The sequence below is a fragment of the Salvelinus alpinus genome, chromosome 7, assembly GCF_045679555.1.
Source record: "Salvelinus alpinus chromosome 7, SLU_Salpinus.1, whole genome shotgun sequence".
Classification (NCBI taxonomy): domain Eukaryota; kingdom Metazoa; phylum Chordata; class Actinopteri; order Salmoniformes; family Salmonidae; genus Salvelinus; species Salvelinus alpinus.
In genome coordinates this window covers 51,991,947-52,016,538 of record NC_092092.1, presented here as the reverse complement: position 1 = coordinate 52,016,538, position 24,592 = coordinate 51,991,947, and the positions used below count along the sequence as shown (strand labels likewise).

The window sequence follows — 24,592 nt, the reverse complement described above, 5'->3', positions numbered from 1 at the left end:
CTCCGGCAGGTCCTGGCTGGACGGCTCCGGCAGGTCATAGCAGGACGGCTCCGGCTGGTCATGGCAGGACGGCTCCGGCTGGTCATGGCAGGACGGCTCCGGCTGGTCATGGCAGGACGGCTCCGGCTGGTCATGGCAGGACGGCTCCGGCTGGTCATGGCAGGACGGCTCTGGCTGGTCATGGCAGGACGGCTCTGGCTGGTCATGGCAGGACGGCTCTGGCTGGTCATGGCAGGACGGCTCTGGCTGGTCATGGCAGGACGGCTCTGGCTGGTCATGGCAGGACGGCTCTGTAGGGAGGAGAAGGAGAGACAGCCTGGTGCGTGGTATAGGCACTGGCTGCGCTGGAGAGGAGGAAACAGCTGGAGAGAGAACCCGGAGAGACAGCCTGGTACGGGGGGCTGCCACCGGAGGACTGGTACATGGAGGTGGCACCGGGTATACCGGACCGTGAAGGAGGACACGTGCTCTTGAGCACCGAGCCTCCCCAACCTTACCAGGTTGAATGGTCCCCGTAGCCCTGCCATTGCGGCGAGGTGGAATAGCCCGCACTGGGCTATGCAGGCGAACCGGGGACACCACCTGTAAGGCTGGTGCCATGTACGCCGGCCCGAGGAGACGTACTGGAGACCAGATACGTTGGGCCGGCTTCATGGCACTCGGCTCGATGCCCAACCTAGCCCTCCCAGTGCGGCAAGGTGGAATAGCCCGCACTGGGCTAAGCACGCGTACTGGGGACACCGTGCGCTTTACCGCATAACACGGTGTCTTACCAGTACGACGCCTTCTTCCTCCACGGTAAGCACGGGGAGTTGGCTCAGGTATCCTACCCGGCTTTGCCACACTCCTCGTGTGCCCCCCCCCCAAGAAATTTTTGGGTCTGACTCTCGGGCTCCCAACCGCGTCGCCGCGCTGCCTCCTCATACCAGCGCCTCTCTGCCTTCGCTGCCTCCAGCTCCGCCTTGGGACGGCGATATTCCCCTGGCTGAGTCCAGGGTCCTTTGCCGTCCAGGATCTCCTCCCAAGTCCAGGAGTCCTTGTTGCTCTGTTGAGCATTCCCTTGCCGCTTGGTCTTAGCGTGGTGGGTGATTCTGTAACGGCTGTCTCTCTCCTCATCCTCGGACGAGGAGAGGAGAGAAGGATCATCAGACCAAAATGCAGCATTCGGGAAGTAAGCCATCTTTTTATTTCAATACGATGATGGCAACACGAAACAAAACACTTTCAAATATACAAAACAAGAAAACGACGTTGACGAAACCTGAACATAAACTTACATAACTAAACGTAAACTCACGGACAGGAAACAGACGACATCAAAATAAACGAACAGCCAAACAGTCCCGTATGGTACATACATTCGACGACACAGGAGACAATCACCCACAAACAAACAGTGAGAACACCCTACCTAAATATGACTCTTAATTAGAGGAGAACGCAAAACACCTGCCTCTAATTAAGAGCCATACCAGGCAACCACAACCAACATAGAAACAGATAACATAGACTGCCCACCCAAAACACATGCCCTGACCTAAACACATACAAAAACAACATAAAACAGGTCAGGACCGTTACACATTCGCGCGACACTGAAAGACACGCTGAAAGACACTGAAAGACACACCCTCGCACAGAGGGTGTGTCTCCCTGCACCCCCACCAAAGCCCCAGCTGAAGCCCCAGCCCACACCAGCTCCCTCTCCAAAGCCATCTCCAAGGCTGTCTGCAATGACTCAGGATGAGCCAGCTGGGTCTGTATGCGCAGCTCCGTAGGAGAGAGCGCCTGTATGAACTGGTCCCGTGCTAGCTCGCTCTGCACGGAGGGGGGCATGTGAGCATATGCCCGCCGAGAGAGGCTCTCAATGTTAGCTAGCACCCGTAGAGGCTCTCCAGGCTGCCTGCGTCTATTACTCAGTTCGGAGCGCAGTAGCCCGGGCTGTACACACTGTCCAGAGCGTGTCGTAAGAAAGCACAAACCACTGCTTTTAATCAGGGCAAGGTGACCGGAAACATGACCGAATACAAACAGTGTAGCTATTCCCTCCGCAAGGCAATCAAACAAGCTAAGCGTCAGTATAGAGACAAAGTAGAGTCGCAATTCAACGGCTCATACACAAGAGGTATGTGACAGAGTCTACAGTCAATCACGGGTTACAAAAAGAAAACCAGCCCCATCGCGGACCAGGATGTCTTGCTCCCAGACAGAATAAACAACTTCTTTGCCCGCTTTGAGGACAATACAGTGCCACTGACACGGCCCGCTACCAAAACCTGCGGACTCTCTTTCACTGCAGCCGACGTGAGTAAAACATTTAAACGTGTTAACCCTCGCAAGGCTGCAGGCCCAGACGGCATCCCCAGCCGCGTCCTCAGAGCATGCGCAGACCAGCTGGATGGTGTGTTTACGGACATATTCAATCAATCCTTATCCCAGTCTGCTGTCCCCACATGCTTCAAGAGGGCCACCATTGTTCCTGTTCCCAAGAAAGCTAAGGTAACTGAGCTAAACGACTACCGCCCCGTAGCACTCACTTCCGTCATCATGAAGTGCTTTGAGAGACTAGTCAAGGACCATATCACCTCCACCCTACCTGACACCCTAGACCCACTCCAATTTGCTTACCGCCCCAATAGGTCCACAGACGACGCAATCGCAACCACACTACACACTGCCATAACCCATCTGGACAAGAAGAATACCTATGTGAGAATGCTGTTCATCGACTATAGCTCAGTATTTAACACCATAGTACCCTCCAAACTCGTCATCAAGCTCGAGACCCTGGGTCTCGACCCCGCCCTGTGCAACTGGGTACTGGACTTCCTGACGGGCCGCCCCCAGGTGGTGAGGGTAGGTAACAACATCTCCACTCCGCTGATCCTCAACACTGGGGCCCCACAAGGGTGCGTTCTCAGCCCTCTCCTGTACTCCCTGTTCACCCACGACTGCGTGGCCATGCACGCCTCCAACTCAATCATCAAGTTTGCAGACGACACTACAGTTGTAGGCCTGATTACCAACATTGACGAGACGGCCTACAGGGAGGAGGTGAGGGCCCTCGGAGTGTGGTGTCAGGAAAAGAACCTCACACTCAACGTCAGCAAAACAAAGGAGATGATCGTGGACTTCAGGAAACAGCAGAGGGAGCACCCCCCTATCCACATCGATGGGACAGTAGTGGAGAGGGTAGTAAGTTTTAAGTTCCTCGGCATACACATCACAGACAAACTGAATTGGTCCACCCACACAGACAGCGTGGTGAAGAAGGCGCAGCAGCGCCTCTTCAACCTCAGGAGGCTGAAGAAATTTGGCTTGTCACCAAAAGCACTCACAATCTTTTACAGATGCACAATCGAGAGCATCCTGTCGGGCTGTATCACCGCCTGGTACGGCAACTGCTCCGCCCACAACTGTAAGGCTCTCCAGAGGGTAGTGAGGTCTGCCCAACGCATCACCGGGGGCAAACTACCTGCCCTCCAGGACACCTACACCACCCGATGTCACAGGAAGGCCATAAAGATCATCAAGGACAACAACCACCCGAGCCACTGCCTGTTCACCCCGCTATCATCCAGAAGGCGAGGTCAGTACAGGTGCATCAAAGCAGGGACCGAGAGACTGAAAAACAGCTTCTATCTCAAGGCCATCAGTCTGTTAAACAGCCACCACTAACATTGAGTGCCTGCTGCCAACATACTGACTCAACTCCAGCCACTTTAACAATGTAAAAATTGATTACATTTTTTTATCACTAGCCACTTTTAACAATGCCACTTCATATAATGTTTACATACCCTACATTACTCATCTCATATGTATATACTGTACTCTATACCATCTACTGCATCTTGCCATCTTGATATAATACATGTATCACTAACCACTTTAAACAAGGCCACTTTTATATGTTTACATACCCTACATTACTCATCTCATATGTATATACTGTACTAGATACCATCTACTGCATCTTGCCTATGTCGTTCTGTACCATCACTCATTCATATATCTTTATTTACATATTCTTCATTTCTTTACACTTGTGTGTATTAGGTAGTTGTGAAATTGTTAGGTTAGATTACACGTTGGTTATTACTGCATTGTCGGAACTAGAAGCACAAGCATTTCGCTACACTGACATTAACATCTGCTAACCATGTGTATGTGACAAATACAATTTGATTTGATTTGTACAGTGAAATGCTTACTTACGAGCCCCTAACCAACAATGCAGTTAAAGAAAATATATGAATAAGAAGTAAAAGTAACAAGTAATTAAAGAGCAGCAGTAAAATAACAAGACTATATTCAGGGGGGTACCGGTACAGAGTCAATGTGCGGGGGCACAGGTTAGTTGAGGTAATATGTACATGTAGGTAGAGTTATTAAAGTGACTATGCAGAAATGATAACAACAGAGAGTAGCAGTGGCGTAAAAGGGGGGGCAATGCAAATATTCTGGGTGGCCATTTGATTAGATGTTCAGGAGTCTTATGGGTTGGGGGTAGAAGCTGTTAAGAAGCCTCTTGGACCTAGACTTGGTGCCCCAGTACCGCTTGCCATGCGGTAGCAGAGAAAACAGTCTATGACAAAGGTGGCTGGAGTCTTTGACCATTTTTAGGGCCTTCCTCTGACACCGCCTGGTATAGAGGTCCTGGATGGCAGGAAGCTTGGTCCCAGTGATGTACTGGGCCGTACGCACTACCCTCTATAGTGCCTTGCGGTCAGAGGCCGAGCAGTTGCCATACCAGGCAGTGATGCAACCAGTTAGGATGCTCTCGATGGTGCAGCTATAAAACCTTTTGAGGATCTGAGGACCCATGCCAAATCTTTTCAGTCTCCTGAGAGGGAATAGGTTTTGTCGTGCCCTCTTCACGACTGTCTTGGTGTGCTTGGACCATGTTAGTTTGTTGGTGATGTGAACACCCAGGACACTTGAAGCTCTCAACCTGCTCCACTACAGCCCTGTCGATGAGAATGGGGGCCTGTTCGGTCCTCTTTTTCCTGTAGTCCACAATCATCTACTTTGTCTTGATCACGTTGAGGGAGAGGTTGTTGTCCTGGCACCACACTGCCAGGTCTCTGATCACGGCCAGTCCAGGATCCAGTTGCAGAGGGAGTTGTTTAGTCCCAGGGTCCTTAGCTTATTGATGAGCTTTGAAGGCTCTATGGTGTTGAACGCTGAGCTGTAGTCAATGAATAACATTCTCACATAGGTGTTCATTTTGTCCAGGTGGGAAAGGGCAGTGTGGACTGCAATAGAAATTGCATTATTTGTGATCTGTTATGGCGGTATGCAAATTGGAGTGGGTCTAGGGTTTCTGGAATAATGGTGTTGATGTGAGCCATGACCAGCCTTTCAAAGCACTTTGAGTGCTACGGGTCGGTAGTAATTTAGGCAGGTTACATTAGTGTTCTTGGGCACAGGGACTATGGTGGTCTGCTTAAAACATGTTGGTATTACAGACTCAGACAGGGAAAATGTTGAAAATGTCAATGAAGACACTTGCCAGTTGGTCAGCGCATGCTTGCAGTACACGTCCTGGTAATCCGTCTGGCCCTGCGGCCTTGTAAATGTTGACCTGTTTAAAGGTCTTATTTACATCGGCTGTGGAGTGTGGGATCACACAGTCTTCCAGGACAGCTGGTGCTCTCATGCATGTTTCAGTGTTATTTGCCACGAAGCGAGCATAGAAGTTGTTTAGCTCGTCTGGTAGGCTCGTGTCACTGGGCAGCTCTCGGCTGTGCTTCCCTTTTTAGTCTGTAATGGCTTGCAAGCCCTGCCACATCCGATGAGCGTCAGAGCCGGTGTAGTATGATTCGATCTTAGTCCTGTATTGACACTTTGCCTGTTTGATGGTTCATTTGAGGGCATAGCGGGATTTCTTATAAGCTTCCAGGTTAATGCAGCAGCTCCAACATTTAGCTCAGTGCGGATGTTGCCTGTAATCCATGGCTTCTGGTTGGGGTATGTACATACGGTCACTGTGGGGACGACGTCATCGATGCACTTATTGATGAAGCCAATAACTGATGTGGTGTACTCCCCAATGCCATCGGAGGAATCCCGGAACATTTTCCAGTCTGTGCTTAGCATCTGCTTCATCTGACCACTTTTTTATTGATCGATTCACTGGTGCTTCCTGCTTAATTTTCGTTTGTAAGCAGGAATCAGGAGGATAGAATTGTGGTCAGATTTGCCAAATGGAGGGCGAGAGAGAGCTTTGTATGCGTCTCTGTGTGTGGAGTAAAGGTGGCCAGAGTTTTTTTCCCTCCGGTTGCACATTTAACATGCTGATAGAAATTTGGCAAGACGGATTTAAGTTTCCCTGCATTAAAGTCCCTGGCTACTAGCAGTGCCACCTCTGGGTGAGCGTTTTCCTGTTTGCTTATGGCGGAATACAGCTCATTCAGTGCAGTCTTAGTGCCAGCATCAGTCTGTGGGGGTATGTAGACAGCTACGAAAAATACAGATAAAAACACTCTAGGTAGATAGTGTGTCTACAGCTTCTCATGACATACTCTACCTCAGGCGAGCAAAACCTCGAGACTTCCTTAGATATCGTGCACCAGCTGTCCGCCGACCCTTCTCTTACCAGACACCGCTGTTCTATCCTGCCGATACAGCGTATAACCAGCCAGCTGTATGTTGATAATGTCGTCGTTCAGCCACGACTCCGTGAATCATAAGATGTTACAGTTTTGAATGTCCCGTTGGTAATTTAAACTTCCGCGTAGGTCATCGATTTAATTTTCCAGAGATTGCACGTTTGCTGGCAGAATGGAAGGAAGTGGGGGTTTATTAGATCGCCTACAAATTCTCAGAAGGCAGCCCGCCCTCTTGCCCCTTTTTCTCTGCCTTCTCTTCACGCAAATGACGGGAAAGCAGTATATCATTCTGTCAGACACGTTAAGGAAAAAAAGGATTCTGACAGTCCGTGGTGAGTAATCGCAGTTCTGATGTCCAGAAGTTATTTTCGGTCATAAGAGACAGTAGCAGCAACATTATGTACAAAATAAGTTAAAAAAACAAGTTACGCAAAGAAACAAACAAAAAAACACAATTGGTTAGGAATACGTAAAATGTCAGCCTTGTTCTCCAGCGCCATGTTATTCCAATCCTAACCATACAGCTGACCTCTAGGAGTGAAATGGGACTACATTCTCAAAGCCCACCTCTACCTGAAGAAGTATACTCGCCCACTCCACAGTTTAATAGCAATTAGATGGGTTGATCTATTCTGTTAACAGGTTTTAACCTTTAAACACTCACTAAATACTTCTCGCCCATTGACTTGATGGTAATGACTTCAAATCAAAGTGTTTACTGCCTTAGGTGGGTTGACTAGGTCATGAGGTTGGAGGGCTGTGGCATGGTGTCGACACGGGTATAATCTCATGGAAGCCTCTTTTTGGAGGTGTTTTTAATTTGTTGTCGAAGTTACAAAATGGTTACGCATTTAGACACTTCTTTCAAATATATGGTTGTGTATGTACAGCTGTATAACTTTTTTTGACACTTTCCAGTCTTCAAAACTGAAAGCTGACAGTATGGATTGAGTCAACCATTCTGACCAGGTTCTCCAAATCTTGCAGCAATTTTGTGCCACATTACCAACAACCAGCACCTTAAATTGGTAATTACAGCAATCCAACAAACAATTAGGGGGTCATTTCAATGCAGAAAAACTTCAAGAGCTGACAACAAATTACTTCATTTTGCTCCCTGAAACTTCTTTCACAGGTCCACCCAATTCTTAGCAGTTATTATGTCGTTAGCACATAACTCATAGAATTCAGCATTGGTTTGACAGGTTAAATGAGCCCCCAACATTAGCCTCTGCTATCCAAGTGAATCTTCATATTATGCCAAAGATACAAAATGGACCAGAAAAGTAGAGGTATGTGGCTCATTGATCAGTGTTATGAAACAATTGTTTTTACTACATCATGACAGTTTTTGGCAGTTGCCTTTTTCACCATCCATTAACCTGGAGCCTGAGAGTAATTGTAAGAGGAGTTTAGTGAGGCGTGCAAATACATCATGAAAATGATATCATATGTTAGCAACTAGTGGCGAGGGATCCATACTGTGTGTTTGTTTTTTATGTGTGTACGTAAGACCTCTGTTGAACTGAGAGGGGGAAATATCATCATTAGTGTCATGCTGGGTACTGAAGCTAATGGATTTGTCAATAGGTTCTGCATGTATCGCGGTACTCTGAGATTTTTTGTCGAGGAGCAATAGTTTAATTTTGACCCCACACTCACATGGTCTCTTTCTCTCTCACAAACACATACTGTGGCCCCCAACTTCAAGGCACACACACCCACACACACACTGTGGCCCCAAACTTCAAGGCAAAGATGCCCTAAATGACTCCAAGCAAATGTGATGGGGGACAAATTACAAAATACAAAATGCTTCCCAGCTTTTCTTCAAGGCTCGCCCTCTCTCTCAGCGACACTCTTCTGGGCACTCTCTCCGTCACCCTATCGCACACCGAGGTGTCGCGACCCCGCGGTGACCTGCTCCTGACTAGTCCACCTTACGCCACGGGACTCCGGGGGCCCAGGGCCAAAGAGCTAAGCCAACAGTGTGAAAGGGGCCGCCAATATACTAATGGGGTTGTGTTGATTCCTGGGAGATGAGAGGAAGAGGCTATCCCCGCCTCCTCACACGCTCGTTGGGCTGTGACTTGGAGTGAAAAGGGTCTGGACGGCTTATACGAGCCACTAGGTCCTTCTCGGCCGTCTCCTCACCTTGAGAATTCAATAGGATGCAGATGCCCCCCCCAAAAAACACCCGACCCCCCCAGTCGATATGTTCGTGTCGGAGATGAAAGTGGGAAGTGAGGGGAGGAAAGGGGGTGGCAGGGGGGTCCTGACACTAATATAGTACATTGGAATTCACTTACAGAACTTCCAAGTTCTTTTGTCAAGCTTAAAGGCCTGCTAGGCCCTTTGAACCCCTGGCTGACCGCCCTCGTATAGCTTTTTTCACCCCGCCTTTTTTTTCTAGCGTCAATGAGATATTCTCCACATTCCTGATGACCGTCACGACACAGTCTCAGACATCTACCGGTAGCGATGATGGTGCAAAGCCACGGTGCATTTTGTAACAAACTCTCTTTTGCGGCTGTGGGGTTTATCCCAAGACCATTAGCTTACTTGCTTGTTCTTTTCTTCACTCAGTCAGTCGCTGTGGGTAAGCTTTGTGGGTAACCTAATCCTAACTCTTGAGTTGCTGGCTTGCCTGCCCACCTCCCCCTCCTCTCCTCAGAAGGACTGAGACAGCTCCCCATTCATAAACCTCAACTCTAGTCATTGTCAACCAGTAGGCTCAACTTTCCACCCAAGAAAAAATTCTCAATTGTTGATCACAATTCTGACCCACCTTCATAGCCACTTAGTCTAAATTCGAAATGTAAATGTTTCTAAGAACAAATCTGACACGCCGTAGTTCGTGTCGCTTAATGTGACTGATTAGAGTCCACGGTCAATGCAATGTATCCTCCATCCTAGAATAAACTATTGAATGGAAAAGTTTCTCCATGTGTCATACCTGCTGTAACGTGGTTCTACCAGAGGGGTAGATACCATAGAAGTGCCACAAAACAGTGAACAAGGACTTTTTATTTTCATGAGTCTCCATCATTTATTTCAAGATTGCCACCAAGCTTTTTCAACATCTGGCCGAGGCAGTAGAAAAAAAGTGAAAATGTGCAGGTAAGCAGAATGCAAGGAGCTTCTTCTTTTGAAGCTTGCTACAAGTGTCACACAGTTGAGCAGCACATCAAAGACACAGCTCTGTTCACTCTGTGCCACAGCTCCTGGTTTATACTTTCAAGGCATTGGCACAAGCCTGTGCTTTGGAGGTGATGAGTATCTACTCAATGCTGGCTCCTTTTGTGCAGTATCGTAATTATAGTTTATCATGCCTGTGGTTTTAATCACTTTTCAAAAAGCTTCATTTTGGACTGCAAGCCAATGCTTCAAACATATTGTCTTTTGTTGATTGTAAGTATTTTGGATGTACACCAAATGGAAGCCCCAGGTCAATCTAATCATCAGACATTCACACCTTGTGTTAATTCAACTGTTCCTATCATAAATTATAATGTTTTGTGCAATTAGGATTTTTTGAATTTTGTCAATGGAGGACCTAGGAGCTTTGAATTCTGGTAGTACAAATGTATTTTACATAGGTACAGAATTTCACAATTCTGGGGATAATATTTTGGCATTATATTGATTCACAGAGCCACCCTCATTCTTGCCGGCTATTCAAAGTGCAATCAACTATAGTTTAAATAGGTACCTCTAACCATATGGGAAAATTATGAATTTTTATTTGAAATGCAATGAGGATGGAATGCTGTAATTCCCGTTCTAATAGGACAATAAAGGGGAATCACACAATGGTCCTAAGTGGCGGGAGGGATGATCGATCATTCCACTGCGAGTTCAGAGGGCCTCGTAAACACATTCACACCTCTCTTTCATTTAAATGCGGGATAAGTTATAGCACATTATTGAAAAATCGAGTTCCACAACAACCTGCATTTCAATGCTGTCTGGGAGAGTAAAGCCCAATCCACAAACGAAGTGACCTCCAACATAACCTGAAAACAAGAGAAGCCGAGAAAGAGTAGTCTTGACTGTTGCCTTACCAACTCGGCACACAATTTTGTAATATTGTGTTCTGAAAATACATTACACATTGTTTATCATTACAAAGGTAATACAACAAAAACTGCTGCAATAATAAACTAATATTAATTCGATATTAATAGTACTAACACTGAATACAAATATATATTTAAAAAAACAGATAGGCATTTATGAAAAATACAAAATATGATTTAAGCTTCAAATGAGAATCCACTATTCGCCCAAGTAAACTATTTGGAACTTGAAATAGGCTTACACCTGCTTTTAAGGTAATATCGAATTGTTCCAAATAAAATGTAGCCTATATACAAAAGTCTCTAAAAAAGGTAAAAACAAGTCCATCAATTCGTGTGTTCCTCCTTGTACCAACTCCCTCCCAATCACTATCATTTCTGACTAGAGGAAAACATTCTCCAAACTGATGGCCTCTCAAAGATTACCCTATCAGGTGCAAACCGCTGACAATTTCCACCCACCACCAACAGAAAAACCTCACTGTGCCCAAATCCATAGCCGCAGATACTCCACTGACAGGCATTACACCATCGCCCCTGCTACGAAGATCTGCTGTTACGTTAGATTCAGGTTTCATATGTATAGCTACCCTCTGGATAACACTAACTTTTTATCAGAACGCGAGGTATTCCACATAAAAAAATATTTATTTTCATATTCGATTTTACGCACTTTGTCCCCTTTTGTCATTTTTCCACTGTGGAGTCGGAAGATTTAAAATGATCCTTGCAATGTGTAGATATCCCCCGCAGGTACGGACGGAACTGAAGTACCTCTGATCTTTGGAGGAGCACCTTTTGGGAGGAAAGAGGGTGCGCGCAATGGATTTTTAAACAAGGGGAAATCTACTAAGCAATGGTTGCAAGTTGAATATTTCCGCGCCTGGCAAGATACCGCTGTCTAAACGGACCGTGAGATCGGAGCTAGGAGATTTGGAGGCGGACAAGAAACAATACGCTACCTTTTCCCTCTGGATCATTTTCTTACAACAAGGAAGCACCTAATGTTGCATGCAGTGACATTTTTGCACTCCAGTTATTTATCATTACACTGGGTTTCATAGACACCTCCGGGATTGTGTGCGTAAGGACGCTGGCGGGTCTATCCTCAACTTCTCTCGGGGCTTTAAAACTGTGGAAACAGGTGTATTTCAGCAAGTCAAGATGTCTGTTGTGCCTTCGAGGTTCATATACCTGTAAGGATTCCATCTTTCTATTACTTTCGTTTCTCAAAACACGTACATTCTTACCAATAGAAGTCGCTAAAAGCTTCATAGTTGCTACCGTTGACATTCAGGTATGGATATAGCCGTTTATATTTTATGTAATTGCTTGTGATTAACCCCCTCCTCCCTTTTCTCTCTCCAGGTGTTTACATGTTCTGGTCCTCTATTTCCACCTCCAGGTAGGTTGATTTGATTGTTCTGGTTTTGAACACTGTGTGTGTGTGTGTGTGTGTGTATGTGTGTGTGTGTGTGTGTGTGTGATTTTGCTGGACCCATTCTGGATTTTTTATGAACAAATACTCATACAATTGGAGAGAGTAACTATACACTATTTTAGCTTGTGGACACTTGGCAACCTTGAACATAACTTGGTTAGACGCGCTGGTTCTTTTTCTCAGATTTCAGTTACTTTTTAATGTTACTTTAATTAGATCAAATGAACACAATTACCAAATTAAAGATCGATGTTTGTTGTTCGTCAAACAAAAATACAAGCAAAGTAACTCTACCCTTGTTAAAATATAGTACATTTTATTGTAAGGAAATAGGTTTGGAATGTAGAGGAAACTATCCTTTTGCATCTCGCTAATGAACGAGGCATCCTCGAGTGCACCAGATAAACCCACCGCGCACAATTGAGCCAGGCAACCAGCATTGAGACAGAGAAAAAACTGAGATGAAAATACATTTCAAGGACATTTAGATGAGGATAATTTGCTATTTTGATCAATTTCAGCCTCGTGGATCTATTTTGTAATAATAGTATAAACCGCACTAACCCCGCATCTTTTACGCATGCGATTTATTTGTTAACTTGGTTGTCTATAGCAAACGTCAGTAAAAATCCACATTCACTATCATGGAGTGTAACATGCTGCATGGAGTTAGATGTAACTGTTGCCTAATATAAAAAATGAATGCGTTTGGGCATGAATGTGTTGGTTATTTTGAGTTCAGTTTATTTGTCATGATGTATTTGGTGTAAATGAATAGCAGATACAAAGGGTAGTTTGGAAACCAGCATGTTATATTGTTGGATACAGTGAGAGGCAGCGGTTAGCCCACATCCTGAAATGCTTCCATGCCTCTGTTGTTGAGGTTAGTTTTGTAGTCTAGTCAGTATCATATACCAGGGTTGATGCCAATCAAATCTCTCAGGGATTACAGAGAATTACTCGATTCTTTTCCCTGTCTCCAATTTAATGCTTATTAAAAGTCAGAAAGATTGCTGGCTATTTATACAGGGATAAGTAATTACATACAATGTGCCCAATCCCTTCCCCTTGATTGAGGTGATAAGATATCACCTAGTTTAAAAATCTTAACATTTCCAGAGTTGCTTCAACAAGTAATCCTTTGCATTGAAGATGAGGATTAAGATTGTCAACAAACCACTCATGCCAAACAAATTATTAATGGAGAAGCCCAATCCATCCTATGATGCTGCAATAGATGAAGACATAGAGTACAATCCCTCATTCTACCTCTTGGACATCACATCTCTGTCAGAGATGTTCTAAACAAATGGGTCAAGGGATCATGATTATAAAACCTGGCATTACCATTTCATAATAAAGGGGACATCTTACAAAGACACCCCTCAGCGAGGAAAAAAGCTGGTGGTTTAAAAAAAAATAGGAGACAACTGGGTTATGTAAGGGTATGTGCTCTTGTTCCAAAGGAATTGGCAAAAACAACACTAGTGTCAACTGTCTGATATCTCCCCCAACCGAGACAGCAATCGCAATAATATCATTTTAATTGCTTCCCATATCTGCGGTGATATATATCAATATGCTTCATGCTTTGCATGGCTAATTGCTTCTGCAAAGAAGAGGTAGGTCAGAAGGAAGTCTCGTAGAGGCTTTCTTGCAGGAAATACACTTTAGATAGACCAATACAATTGCGTAGCACAACCTTGATGGCATGTCGAGTGTTTTGTAGACCTATGTGTGGGTTACGCAGATGGTAAGGTGTATCTGAGATGCAAGGGGGCTAAGCTTCCCAGCAAAGATGGTGCCAGGCTTTTAAAGTTTCAACCATACCCATTTTCGTCCCGTCTTTGAAGAGGGAGACGACCCGATGTTTTTTGGGGTCGATTGCGTTTACCTTCGGCCCTCTGCAGCGGCTTGCCTTTATTTCCTCCATGTGAAATGCAACTGTCTACAAAACACACCTTTATGTTTGTTTGGAGATGGAGAGATTTGATACAAATCCCAAAGCAGTAGTTATCCTAAAAGTATTTTTAGTGAATGCTGGCTTGGTGGTGAACTTTGTGGGGTAGTATAATAGAAAGACAATTTCATTCTAGGGTCGTGGTGAGTTTTGGAAGCTCTATTAAGATGCTGTATTGGATTTGGAGGCTCTGTGATAGTTTTGAATGCTCTTTCAGAGTTGTGGAAGCTTTAATGGAGATGTTGATGCTCTATTGGATTTGGTTGCTCTATGATAGTTTTGAATGCTCTTTTAGAGTTGTGGAAGCTTTAATGGGGTTCTGGATTCTCTATTGGATTTGGTTGCTCTATGATAGTTTTGAATGCTCTTTTAGAGTTGTGGAAGCTTTAATGGGGTTCTGGATTCTCTATTGGATGCACTGTTTCTTAGGTACGGAAGTATGAGGTGTGTCATAATAACCTTCTTACATTTACATTTACATTTAAGTCATTTAGCAGACGCTCTTATCCAGAGCGACTTACAAATTCTTAATGTTCCTCCGCCTAAGCATTGACTAAATTCAAAGGAAGTTTGATATAGAGATTTCAATAAGATTTGCTTATTGATTAAGATGCATCTTTGTTTTAGGCAAACAATTTAATTTTAGTGTTGTACCATGGCATTGTTGAATACATGTTTCTGATTGGCTTGAAGGGGATTATAGAGCGTGTATTATTTCCCTGTAACGCACAGTATATTTGCACGGTAGAATTCAATGGCTATAGTTCATTGTTGCATGTTCTATGTTTGAGCTGCTTTTGAAAGCAAAAGTCGAATTGAAAACATCATTGGCATTGTTGAATTTGAATTTCATAATAGCAAGCTACGACTGATGGTTTGGTTAGCTCAACCAGCAAGTCTGTTTGTTTGGTTACCACGTCAACTACTGTTGCTATCTAGTGAACTTGCTAGATACTTCAGTGGATGTTGAGCACATTTCTACCGGCAAATGAACACATTTTTAGCAGCAAATGTGTTAAATTAGAGCCATGGTATAAAGGGATAGTCAGCTTGGGGCTCGATGTGTTCTCTGGAAACAGTAACTCAGTGGAAGGTCAGTTCCACTCCGCTAGCGTGTCGTGGAACACAACTACCACGTCATTCGTTAATTATCATAGAAAGCATAGCCCCTTGTGGATTATCCCTTACATTAAACACGATGTACAATTGTTTCATATTTTCAATTCATGTATTTGCCGTTGTTTCTAGACCATCCAAAAGTGACTCTGCTTCTTAGTTGCTTTCATTTTTGCTGACACCTTGCTGACACTACTGGGATTTGTGTTCAGATCAGTGGTTTGTTTTCCCCCCTGTGTTAAAGATTTGTTCTGCCATGACCATATTTCCCCTCTCATTCACTAAATGTCATTAATTTTCTGAGGTTAAAACAACAAGGAGTTGGAGTATGTAATGTGTATATAATTAGCCACCTGAGAGAAGCCACATAAAAAGGCAGTTACTATGTAATTACCACATGATACAGCTGGGGAATGGGATCTTGGCGCAAATCGAGATTCCAGGGGTTTCGAAAGTATACGTTACCCTTCCCATTCACATATGGGTTTGGGTGACAGGGCACACAGGCTGCGTTCATTTTGACGTGTTGTCGAAGTCAGCGATTTCTTCCGGGTTTTTTTTGGCCCTGACTTGTAAGTGCGGAACAGACCTTTGCATTCAGGCTAACAGTGTGAAATATTTGAATGGCGAATTTATGTTACAAGAGGCTCCCTCCGAGTGTGTTTTTGTGGTACAAGCTGCCTCTCGCCATCACATCCACATCTCCACTGTGATTTATGGGCCTTACTGGGCCCTCAGGCAGATATTTGTTTGATGATAGTGTAACAGGGCTGGATGCTTCAGGTGTATAATTGCTAGTGGCTTGCTTGCTTGTGGAAATGGATTACTGTTTTCAAGATATCCCCGGGCGCATAGACAGCTGCCTCAATACAAAGACATACAATAATAATGAAGCATGTACCATGTTGTGCTTTTGTTCTCGATGAACTTCTACAGTGTGCGCCCTTTGAATTTGTACAATGCCGCACAGTTTCATTACCTTGTAAACATGTCGTGTGGAAGAAACCTGTCAGTTTTAATGTGCAAACGGAACTTAAAATGTCAGCTTACAACTTCCTAGGTGTTACCTCAGTTTCTGGCCTTTAAGCAGAGCTTCACGACAGAGGCCCTGGTAAAAGCTGGTCTATGACCACCTGTGTCATGTCTTTCTCCTCCAGGAATCTCAACAGAGCTCAGCCGATTTCAGGATCTATATTGAGAACCACACGCGGAACCCGGACGACCTGAGCCGGAAGCAGATCCGTATCTACCAGCTGTACAGCCACACCACGGGCAAGCACGTCCAGATCCTGGGCAAGAAGGTCAACGCCAACGGAGACGATGGGGGCAAGTACGGTACGGGAGAATTCCTGTGCACTTCACTTACAGACGCTTCAAGCCAGTTCCCCTCATCAATGGTCTTTTATTGTGGGATTTATCCCATGTGAAACAGGATTCATTCGACCTATTTACGACCGCTACTGGTCAGAGTTGGGTTTATATTTTTAATGAGTGAACTTTGACCCTAACTCAGCTCCTTACTGATTGCTTGGTTAAGCCATTAAGATTATGAATAGTGTGGGAATGTGAGGCTATGAGCGTGTCCGGCCACAGAGAAAGCACATCTAGAGATACTGTATATATTGTCTTTATTCATTGTGTCTCAGCTGTGTTCCTTCCACTGTTCTGGTCAGTGATCATATTGAGGTGGAAATACATCTGATTGTTGTCATGGAAAGTAATTCTGCGTGATGCCTGGCATAGTTCTTTTCAACTCTGTGGAGGGTTTATCAGTTGCTATATCCACTACTTGTCACTGTGGACATGGCCCATTTTCTATTAAAAGTTGGGCTGCGGTCTAGACGCGTTTGTATGGGAGTGCTTGCCTGTTTGCACTCACATGTATGAGTCGCCAACAAGCACCGCCGGTCGACTGTGTTCAGTCACAGATGCACTGAGGCGAGGTTTCCTCTCGTTGCTTGTTAGAGCTTGAGTGGAAGCAGATTCAATGTTCCCCATGAGGAATTGCCAACCCTGCCCCCTCCACTCAGCCCCAGTACCTGGCACCTGTGAACTCCCTGACACTGATTTAACAGGAGGCTCGGGAAGACACTCTTCTCTCCTCTCTGCACTAATCCTCACTCAGTCATAACAGCAACCTCACAATGGAGGGTCAGAAAGCACGGCTGAGAAATGGAGCCTCAGCTACTACAAGGTCAGCTACCCCACATATACACGCGGATAAGACAGAGTTCTAATTCTCCCCAGGCAGTAGAGCTGGGCTAGAGAATGTGTCACATGCAATCCCACATAATTGATGTCACCATTTGTCCGATAGCATCTTATGTATCTAAATGCATAGTCACATTTGTAAGAAAAATAAATAAATAGAATCCACGTGAAACAGGCAGAAGTGTTTTTTTTTGAGGCAGTTGTTGCACCTGTAGTTTCAGGTTGCAATTGGAGTCTCCAGTGGTACATGCATAAGTCCGAGGCACAGTCGTTTGCGATTCAGCGCTGAGAATGCTGTGTTTCTTATTAAGCTTGGCCGCAGTGAGCGACACTACACTAAAACCCTCTTCAACCCGGGATATCACGGTACAGCTCGCTTTATTCCATTGTAGTATGAAAGGGATGGAAGAGGGGCAGCTAAGTGGGGACTTGTGGCTGTCTCTGTCTCAGCTCCTCCAACTCCTCTCAGGAGCTCCAATGTGTTTCTCAAACCTGTGCATTCAGAGAAGTCTCACCGCAGTCATTTTATCCTCTTTGCTCCCTGGTTGAAAGAGCGGCATGTCTTCTTCCCTCTCTCGCTCAACGTCAGTTCTGAGATGAGGTTCCCACTCACCTACAAGATTGTTTTACAGGACTATTTTTGAGGACCCCCCCCCGCCCGCCCGCCCGCCTCCGTTCCCTTGAGTGCCACTGAATAGGCCAGTGTGTTAAACAAATGGATCATCTTTAACTTTTTGATTGAGTGAGCACAGACTAAAGAGAACCTGAAACCTAATCCCGAGGGAGCGTAACCGCTCCAAAATGTTTGGCAGATCTCTTGCCCGCGAGGAGCGAACAGAAACAAAGATGAACCCACAGGGGTTAAGGTTGTGCCAGAGCAAAAGAAGCCGCCGGCGTGCTTGTTTAGAATGGGTCGTTTCAAATGTTTATGAGGCTAAAGTTGTATATTTGTTATTCTGTGGAGATGGCGAAGTCAATTATAGAGTATTTTTCATGAACCAATAGTTATTATCTGTTTCAAATGGTCTGTATCAACTTAATGAAGTGGTTGAAAGTATTCATTAAGTAAATGTGTTTCTCCTTCCCCTTTAGCTCTTCTTGTTGTCGAGACGGAAACCTTTGGGAGCCATATTCGAATAAAAGGGAAGGAGAGTGAGTATTACATCTGTATGAACAAGAATGGCAAAATCATTGGGAAGGTAAGCATATCCTTGGTTGTTACTCTCTTGCTAGAGAATGTGGCAAATCTTACTCAAGGAAACAAATGTTTTGCCTAGTGCCAATAACAGATTCTTTGAGTGATTCCAGTGGATGAAGACATTACTATAACTAACATTAGAAAAAATACTTTTACACAATAAGTTTTTTTTTATTATTATGTGTGCTAAAGTTCCTCTTTAAAGGGGAAATCTACAGTTGCTACATCCACTGTTGGACTTCTAAAAGAATTATATGTACACATTGATTCTTGAAGAATATAGCTTATAAGTGCTTCATGAGCTTAGTTCAACTTGACACTGTATAGTCTCAAGACATGGTGACAAGTATACTGTTGATATCATGGATGGTCAGTCCTTGCATCCATAGCTCTGTCTATGCATTTAAGAGTGGTTACATTTCTCCATTCCCATTCCTTAGCTTTTTACCGAAGCCCTGGCGGTTATTTTTTCAGCTGTGGATTTACACTTTACGGATATTTTAGCAAGACTAAGACATACATAAGACATAAATAGATGAAAAATATTTATTTTCAAAACGCCATATCCACAAATGTTTTGCATTTGTGTTTTTTCATCAGAAACGATTGCTTATGAGTTCCTTCATATGTGTGTAAAATATTACTCTTATCAGATTTTTTATTAATAGACTTTCGTTCTTTTTTTTTTTTTTTTAGCAAAACCCCTATATATCCATTGTTTAGCTGGAACGGAATGTTTGTGTCCTATATATTTGACTGTGATATGTGGTCGTCTCAGCTAGCTATCTTAAAAGTAATGCACTTACTATAAGTTGCTCTGGAAAAGAGCATCTGGTAAATGACTAAAATGTCAAATGTAAATGTTTTACATACCGACCTCATATTACTGTATTTATTTATTTTTATATTTCAATATTGATGTCACAAATGTATAATTTGTACAGTTCTATATCTTTTTTAAATGTAGTTATTCGTTACATTTAACTGTGTAAAACCAAGCAGCACTACTTCTTTCTCAGAGCCTGGTGGATGTAGGCCGTCATTGAAAATAAGAATTTGTTCTTAATAACTGACTTGCCTAGTTAAATCAAGGTAAATAAAAAATATATAGCGTTTTGGAATGAAAATCTTCATATGTTCACTTGCCGAACATACAAGCCAGGATGGAGAGTGCTTTACTCAGTGTACCCCTGACAGAAATCTTTTGATAACTCACTGGCATCCTGCTACGTAATCTGTGCTTTCCTTTTGATCCTCCACCAGTCAATTATAGACTGCAATCATCACAATGCTTTGACAGGCTAATGGCCTCATAGCAGCATTGCCATTGCAATTATACCTCTTGTTCACCAGGTGGCGCAATGTAAAATAGCAGCGAAGGATAAAGTACCCAATTGTCATACTTGAGTAAAAGTAAAAATACCTGAATAGAAAATGACTCAAGTAAATTTGAAAGTCACCCAGTAAAATTTTACTTGAGTAAAAGTCTAAAAGTATTTGGTTTTAAATATACTTACGTATCAAAAGTAAATGTAATTGCTAAAATATACTTAAGTATCAAAAGCAAAAGTACAAGTATAAATAATTTAAAATTCCTTATATTAATGAAACCTGACCACATCATTTTCTTGTTCTTTTAATTTATGGATAGCCAGGGGCATGTTCCAACACTCAGACATCATTTACAAATGAAGCATGTGTTTAGTAAGCCTGTCAGATCAGAGGCAGTATGGATGACCAGGGATGTTCTCTTGATAAGAGTGTGAATTGAAGACCATTTTCCTGTCCTGCTAAGCTTTCAAAATGTAACGAGTACTTTTGGGTGTCAGGGAAAATGTATGGAGTAAAAAGTACATAATTTAAAAAATATATATATAAATAGTAAAGTACAGATACCGAAAATACCGTAGATACCGTATTTTCACTAAAGTACGTTACACCACTGGATAGCAGCATGTACACTCCCCTCCGTATTTATTTGGACAGTGAAGCTAACATTTAAAAATTTGTCTCTTTACTTCAGCATTTTGGATTTGAGATCAAATGTTTCATTTAAGACGACAGTACAGAATGTCACCTTTTATTTGAGGGTGTTTTTATACATGTCTAGTTAAAAGTTTAGTATTTGGTCCCCTATTTCTAGCACGTAATGACTACATCAAGCTTGTGACTCTACAAACTTGTTGGATACATTTGCAGTTTTTGGTTGGTTTCGGAAAAATTTCCCCAGGAGGAACTGAATAGTGAATAATGTATTGTGTAATTTTGGAGTCACTTTTATTGTAAATAAGAATAGAAGATGTTTCTGAACACTTCCAAGTTCATGTGGATGCTACCATGTTTATGGATAATCATGAATTAATCCTGAATAATGATGTGTGAGAAAGTTAGAAAAACAAAGATCATACCTTCCAAAAATGCTAACCTCTCACCATTTCCAATAACAGGGGAGTTCAGCATTTTTTGTGAGGTGTGATGTTTGTTCCTTCACCGTCCAAATGCAGTTTAACTGTCCAAATACATAAGTATGGAAGTGTATGTCACAAAAATGTATAATTATTTTTAAATACAGACATAGTTTAAAACTGAGAAAAGCAAAGTTTGAAATGTCTCGTAAAGTTTGTGTCCTTACAAGAGCCATACCAGAAACACAATTTAAAAACAAATGAATAACAACTTTATGCAACTGTAATAGTTCCATCTCTTCCTGGCCTATATGACATACAGAAATGTTTCTTTGGCAGTAGGTAAAATAGATTTCCTTGATGGTTTGCCGTTGTGGAAGGCGGAAGTGATTTTTTCACAGTGTTGGAAACCAGGTGCTAAGTGTCTAAAACCATGTTGTTTTCCTTGCAGCTCAATGGAAGGAATCAGGAGTGCGTCTTTGTGGAAGAATTCTTGGAGAACAATTACACAGCTCTCGTGTCGGCCAAGTACAAAGGGTGGTACCTAGGCTTCAACAGGAAGGGGAGGCCCAAAAAAGGATCGCGGACCACACAAACACAACAGGAAGTGCATTTCATGAAACGCCACCCAAAGGGCAAGGTGGACCCACTGGAAGAGTTCCGTTTCACTACAGTAACTAAGCGGACACGAAGGGCGCGTCGCTTAAAACAGAACCCCGAAACTAACTGATGGTCCGATGGACATCAGACACACTGTTTTCCAAGGAAATCACAAGATTCTTCTGTAAAAAGAACGACGACAAAAAAAGAACAAACATTCAAAGATGTTTTATTTTTATATTTCAGGAACATTGAACATCTCCCAAATGTTGGATGTTTCTGGGTTGTTATAATTATTATAATGTGTCTTATTTTATTTATATCGGATAAACTAAGAATGACAAAGGACCCTTATTGCTTGTCTTCTGCTCCTTTGAATTACAAACTGAAGGCATATTTCTGACAATGAGGGTGGAAGCATGAGTTTATAAATGTTATAAAAAGAAAGCGCTAGATTTTATTGGAATACCTGTCAGTTTTGTTTGTGTCACCCCCCCCGACAACATGGATCCCGTATTTCTACTGGAATCAGACGCCAAGGAGACGAAACGGAAAGAGGTGACAGTGGCAGGTGACACAGTCTACCTAGATAACTGTGTAGCTTTGAGTGCAATATTTGACAGTGCCCACTCTCTCTCCCCCAACTCTCCCTCTGTGTTGATACCTTCTGCCTGAATCGTTGGCTACTCTGGCTGGAATGCGCTGAACACGATGTGTACAGTGTGATTTCCTTGACATTTTTGTACAACTGATGATTCAACATGCTTTGACTAGCCAGGTATCAGACAGATGGGGTTGTAGTTTTGTTTAACCTCAGTTGATGTGGCTCAGAAGTTAACTGACTATTACAATGGGAAACATAATATCACACCTTTAGCCTTACTCGTCTTACTGTGGTAGAAAGTTGAAACAAGCCTAATGAATACTGGACAGCTTTTCAAACACTGCCTTATATGATGTTATCTGATATACTTCAGAATCATTTTTGACACAGAGCAAGCTTTCTGTTATTATTAACATCTGCATCCACCAATTTTGCCCTGCTTTTCATAGGCCTACAACCAAAAGGTGGATTGTATTTCTGGTTGTTCATGGTGCACCCAAGCACCCATGTTCAAAGAGACATCCCAAAAACTGTTAATCTTTAACAATGTGTTCAATCAAGCCAGTTATAATGTCGAGAGCACTGAATTGTTCAAATGTGTACTAAGACAGGTATAGATTCATCCTATCCACCCACTATCTCTGTGTTGTAAGACCTAACTCTCAAACCCTGAAAACCGTACAACCAGAAATATGCTTATCTTGGATTCGGGAAACAGACTGCAGCCAATACTAGACCAGACAACCAGAGGAGTTGTGATCCCTACAGAACATTGTAGATCATTACCATTGATGACAAAGTTCAGCCTCTATTCCTGGGTAGAGCTGTAGTAGCCTATATATTTGTCTACCACCTGACAGGTTTTGTATGAGATGCTACTAACAACATGACACGTTAATGTTTTTGTTTTTTTAAATGTATGCAAAAACAAGTTTATGACTATTATAAGATATTTATTGCCTTTCTTTGTAAATACAATGTGATGAATTTATTTGGCCTCTGTTAATAAAATGAGGACTATATTTAAAACAATTTTTCTATGTATTTACTTGTCCTGGTATTATAGTTGAGAGGCAAATGCATGCCTTTTCTCTCCTACACACTGGGGTTATATAAATTCACTAAATGCATTTTCATATACTATACAAACCTAAATGTGTGAAGGCTGCTTTTAACAGCAGTAGGTTTCTAGGTTGAGAAATGTTGCATTGCGGAATCATTGTAAGAGCTACGTTTACTATAACCTAACCATGAACTTTGATAGTACATTAGCTGTGTCTGTGCCAAGACGACATCCAACGGAACGACATCCATTGTCATTTCAATGTATAGTTTTGATTTACATTTGGTTGAGTTGTCAAGTAACGTGACTTCAACGTGAAGTCAACCACACATTTCACCATGTCATTTGATTTAGGTTAAAAGTTGGTTGGGGGGAAAAAAATACAAAATTCCCTTACGTTGATGACTTTTTGCAAATCCACCTTTATTCAACGTCAACACATTTACATTTTGAGGTGAAATGACGTGGAAACAACATTGAGTCAACCAGATTTTGCCCAGTGGGTACCTCTCATCACCTCTTTAATATTTTGATCGAGTTTATGTTTTAGGAACAGTGCTTGTATGTGCATGGTGTACAACTGCTAAATCCTATTGGGACTGTAAGGCAATTTTGTGTACAAGGAACAAAAGTCATTTGAATTTGGTCCACTTGATACGAATATCATTTTTGATTCATCTAACATCTGGGTTTAGATGTGGGCTTGTACAACCTTTCCCATTACGCAAATTGCGATCATAACTGGGATGTCCTCAACTTCCATGGGATGTTATGCAGACATCAAAATCAAGGCCGGAAACCAGTCTGAAAGGAGTTCGTTTTACATCTCCTAAGAAGTTTGTCATAATTCAAAATGTGGAAATATGAAGAGATATTTTCTGTAGCGAGTGTTCCAATTGCCACCTTACTGGCACAACAACTGTATATCAAGAAAGAGGATATTTTGCCATGAGGTTGAAAGACAAGGAGTGTTGAGAGAATAGCAGAGAGTCCTCTGCTGTGAACTTTCTGCTATTCTGTTGTTTCACACAAGTATTTTATTAGAAATGCTATAACTGAACCTTGTGTTACTCTGCTACAAAGGATGCCACTTTTATATAATGTTGTGAGCTTTCTCTTGGCAAAAGCGTTTGAGACATTTCTCCTACTAAAAAACAGGGTGAAGGAATGTGCAATAGTATGTCTTATAATGTTGTGCGCTGGAATGGTGTTTACAGTAACCGTCAGACTGAAAGATGGCAGTTTTGAAGAAAAAACGTATTTTGTTTAACTTCCTACTGATGTTATCAGACACACGGCAG

General features: G+C 42.9%; 1 protein-coding gene across 3 annotated transcripts in view; it reads left to right on the top strand.

Moving 5' to 3' along the window:
* LOC139581151 (fibroblast growth factor 18-like) overlaps nt 1–23,257 on the top strand; it is a 60,504-nt gene extending 37,247 nt beyond the window's left edge. Inside the window, exons 1-5 of one of the 3 annotated variants that reach the window (XM_071410615.1) lie at nt 11,488–11,889; nt 12,062–12,098; nt 16,368–16,536; nt 18,514–18,620; nt 21,476–23,257. In XM_071410615.1, coding sequence (XP_071266716.1) covers nt 11,858–11,889; nt 12,062–12,098; nt 16,368–16,536; nt 18,514–18,620; nt 21,476–21,754 — 624 coding nt within the window. In that variant the 5' untranslated portion in view covers nt 11,488–11,857 and the 3' untranslated portion in view covers nt 21,755–23,257. Of the gene's footprint in view, nt 1–11,487; nt 11,890–12,061; nt 12,099–16,367; nt 16,546–18,513; nt 18,621–21,475 lie in introns of those variants that run through there. The other 2 variants (XM_071410617.1, XR_011676154.1) reach the window with 2 other exon arrangements.
* Nucleotides 23,258–24,592: the final 1,335 nt, after the last annotated feature.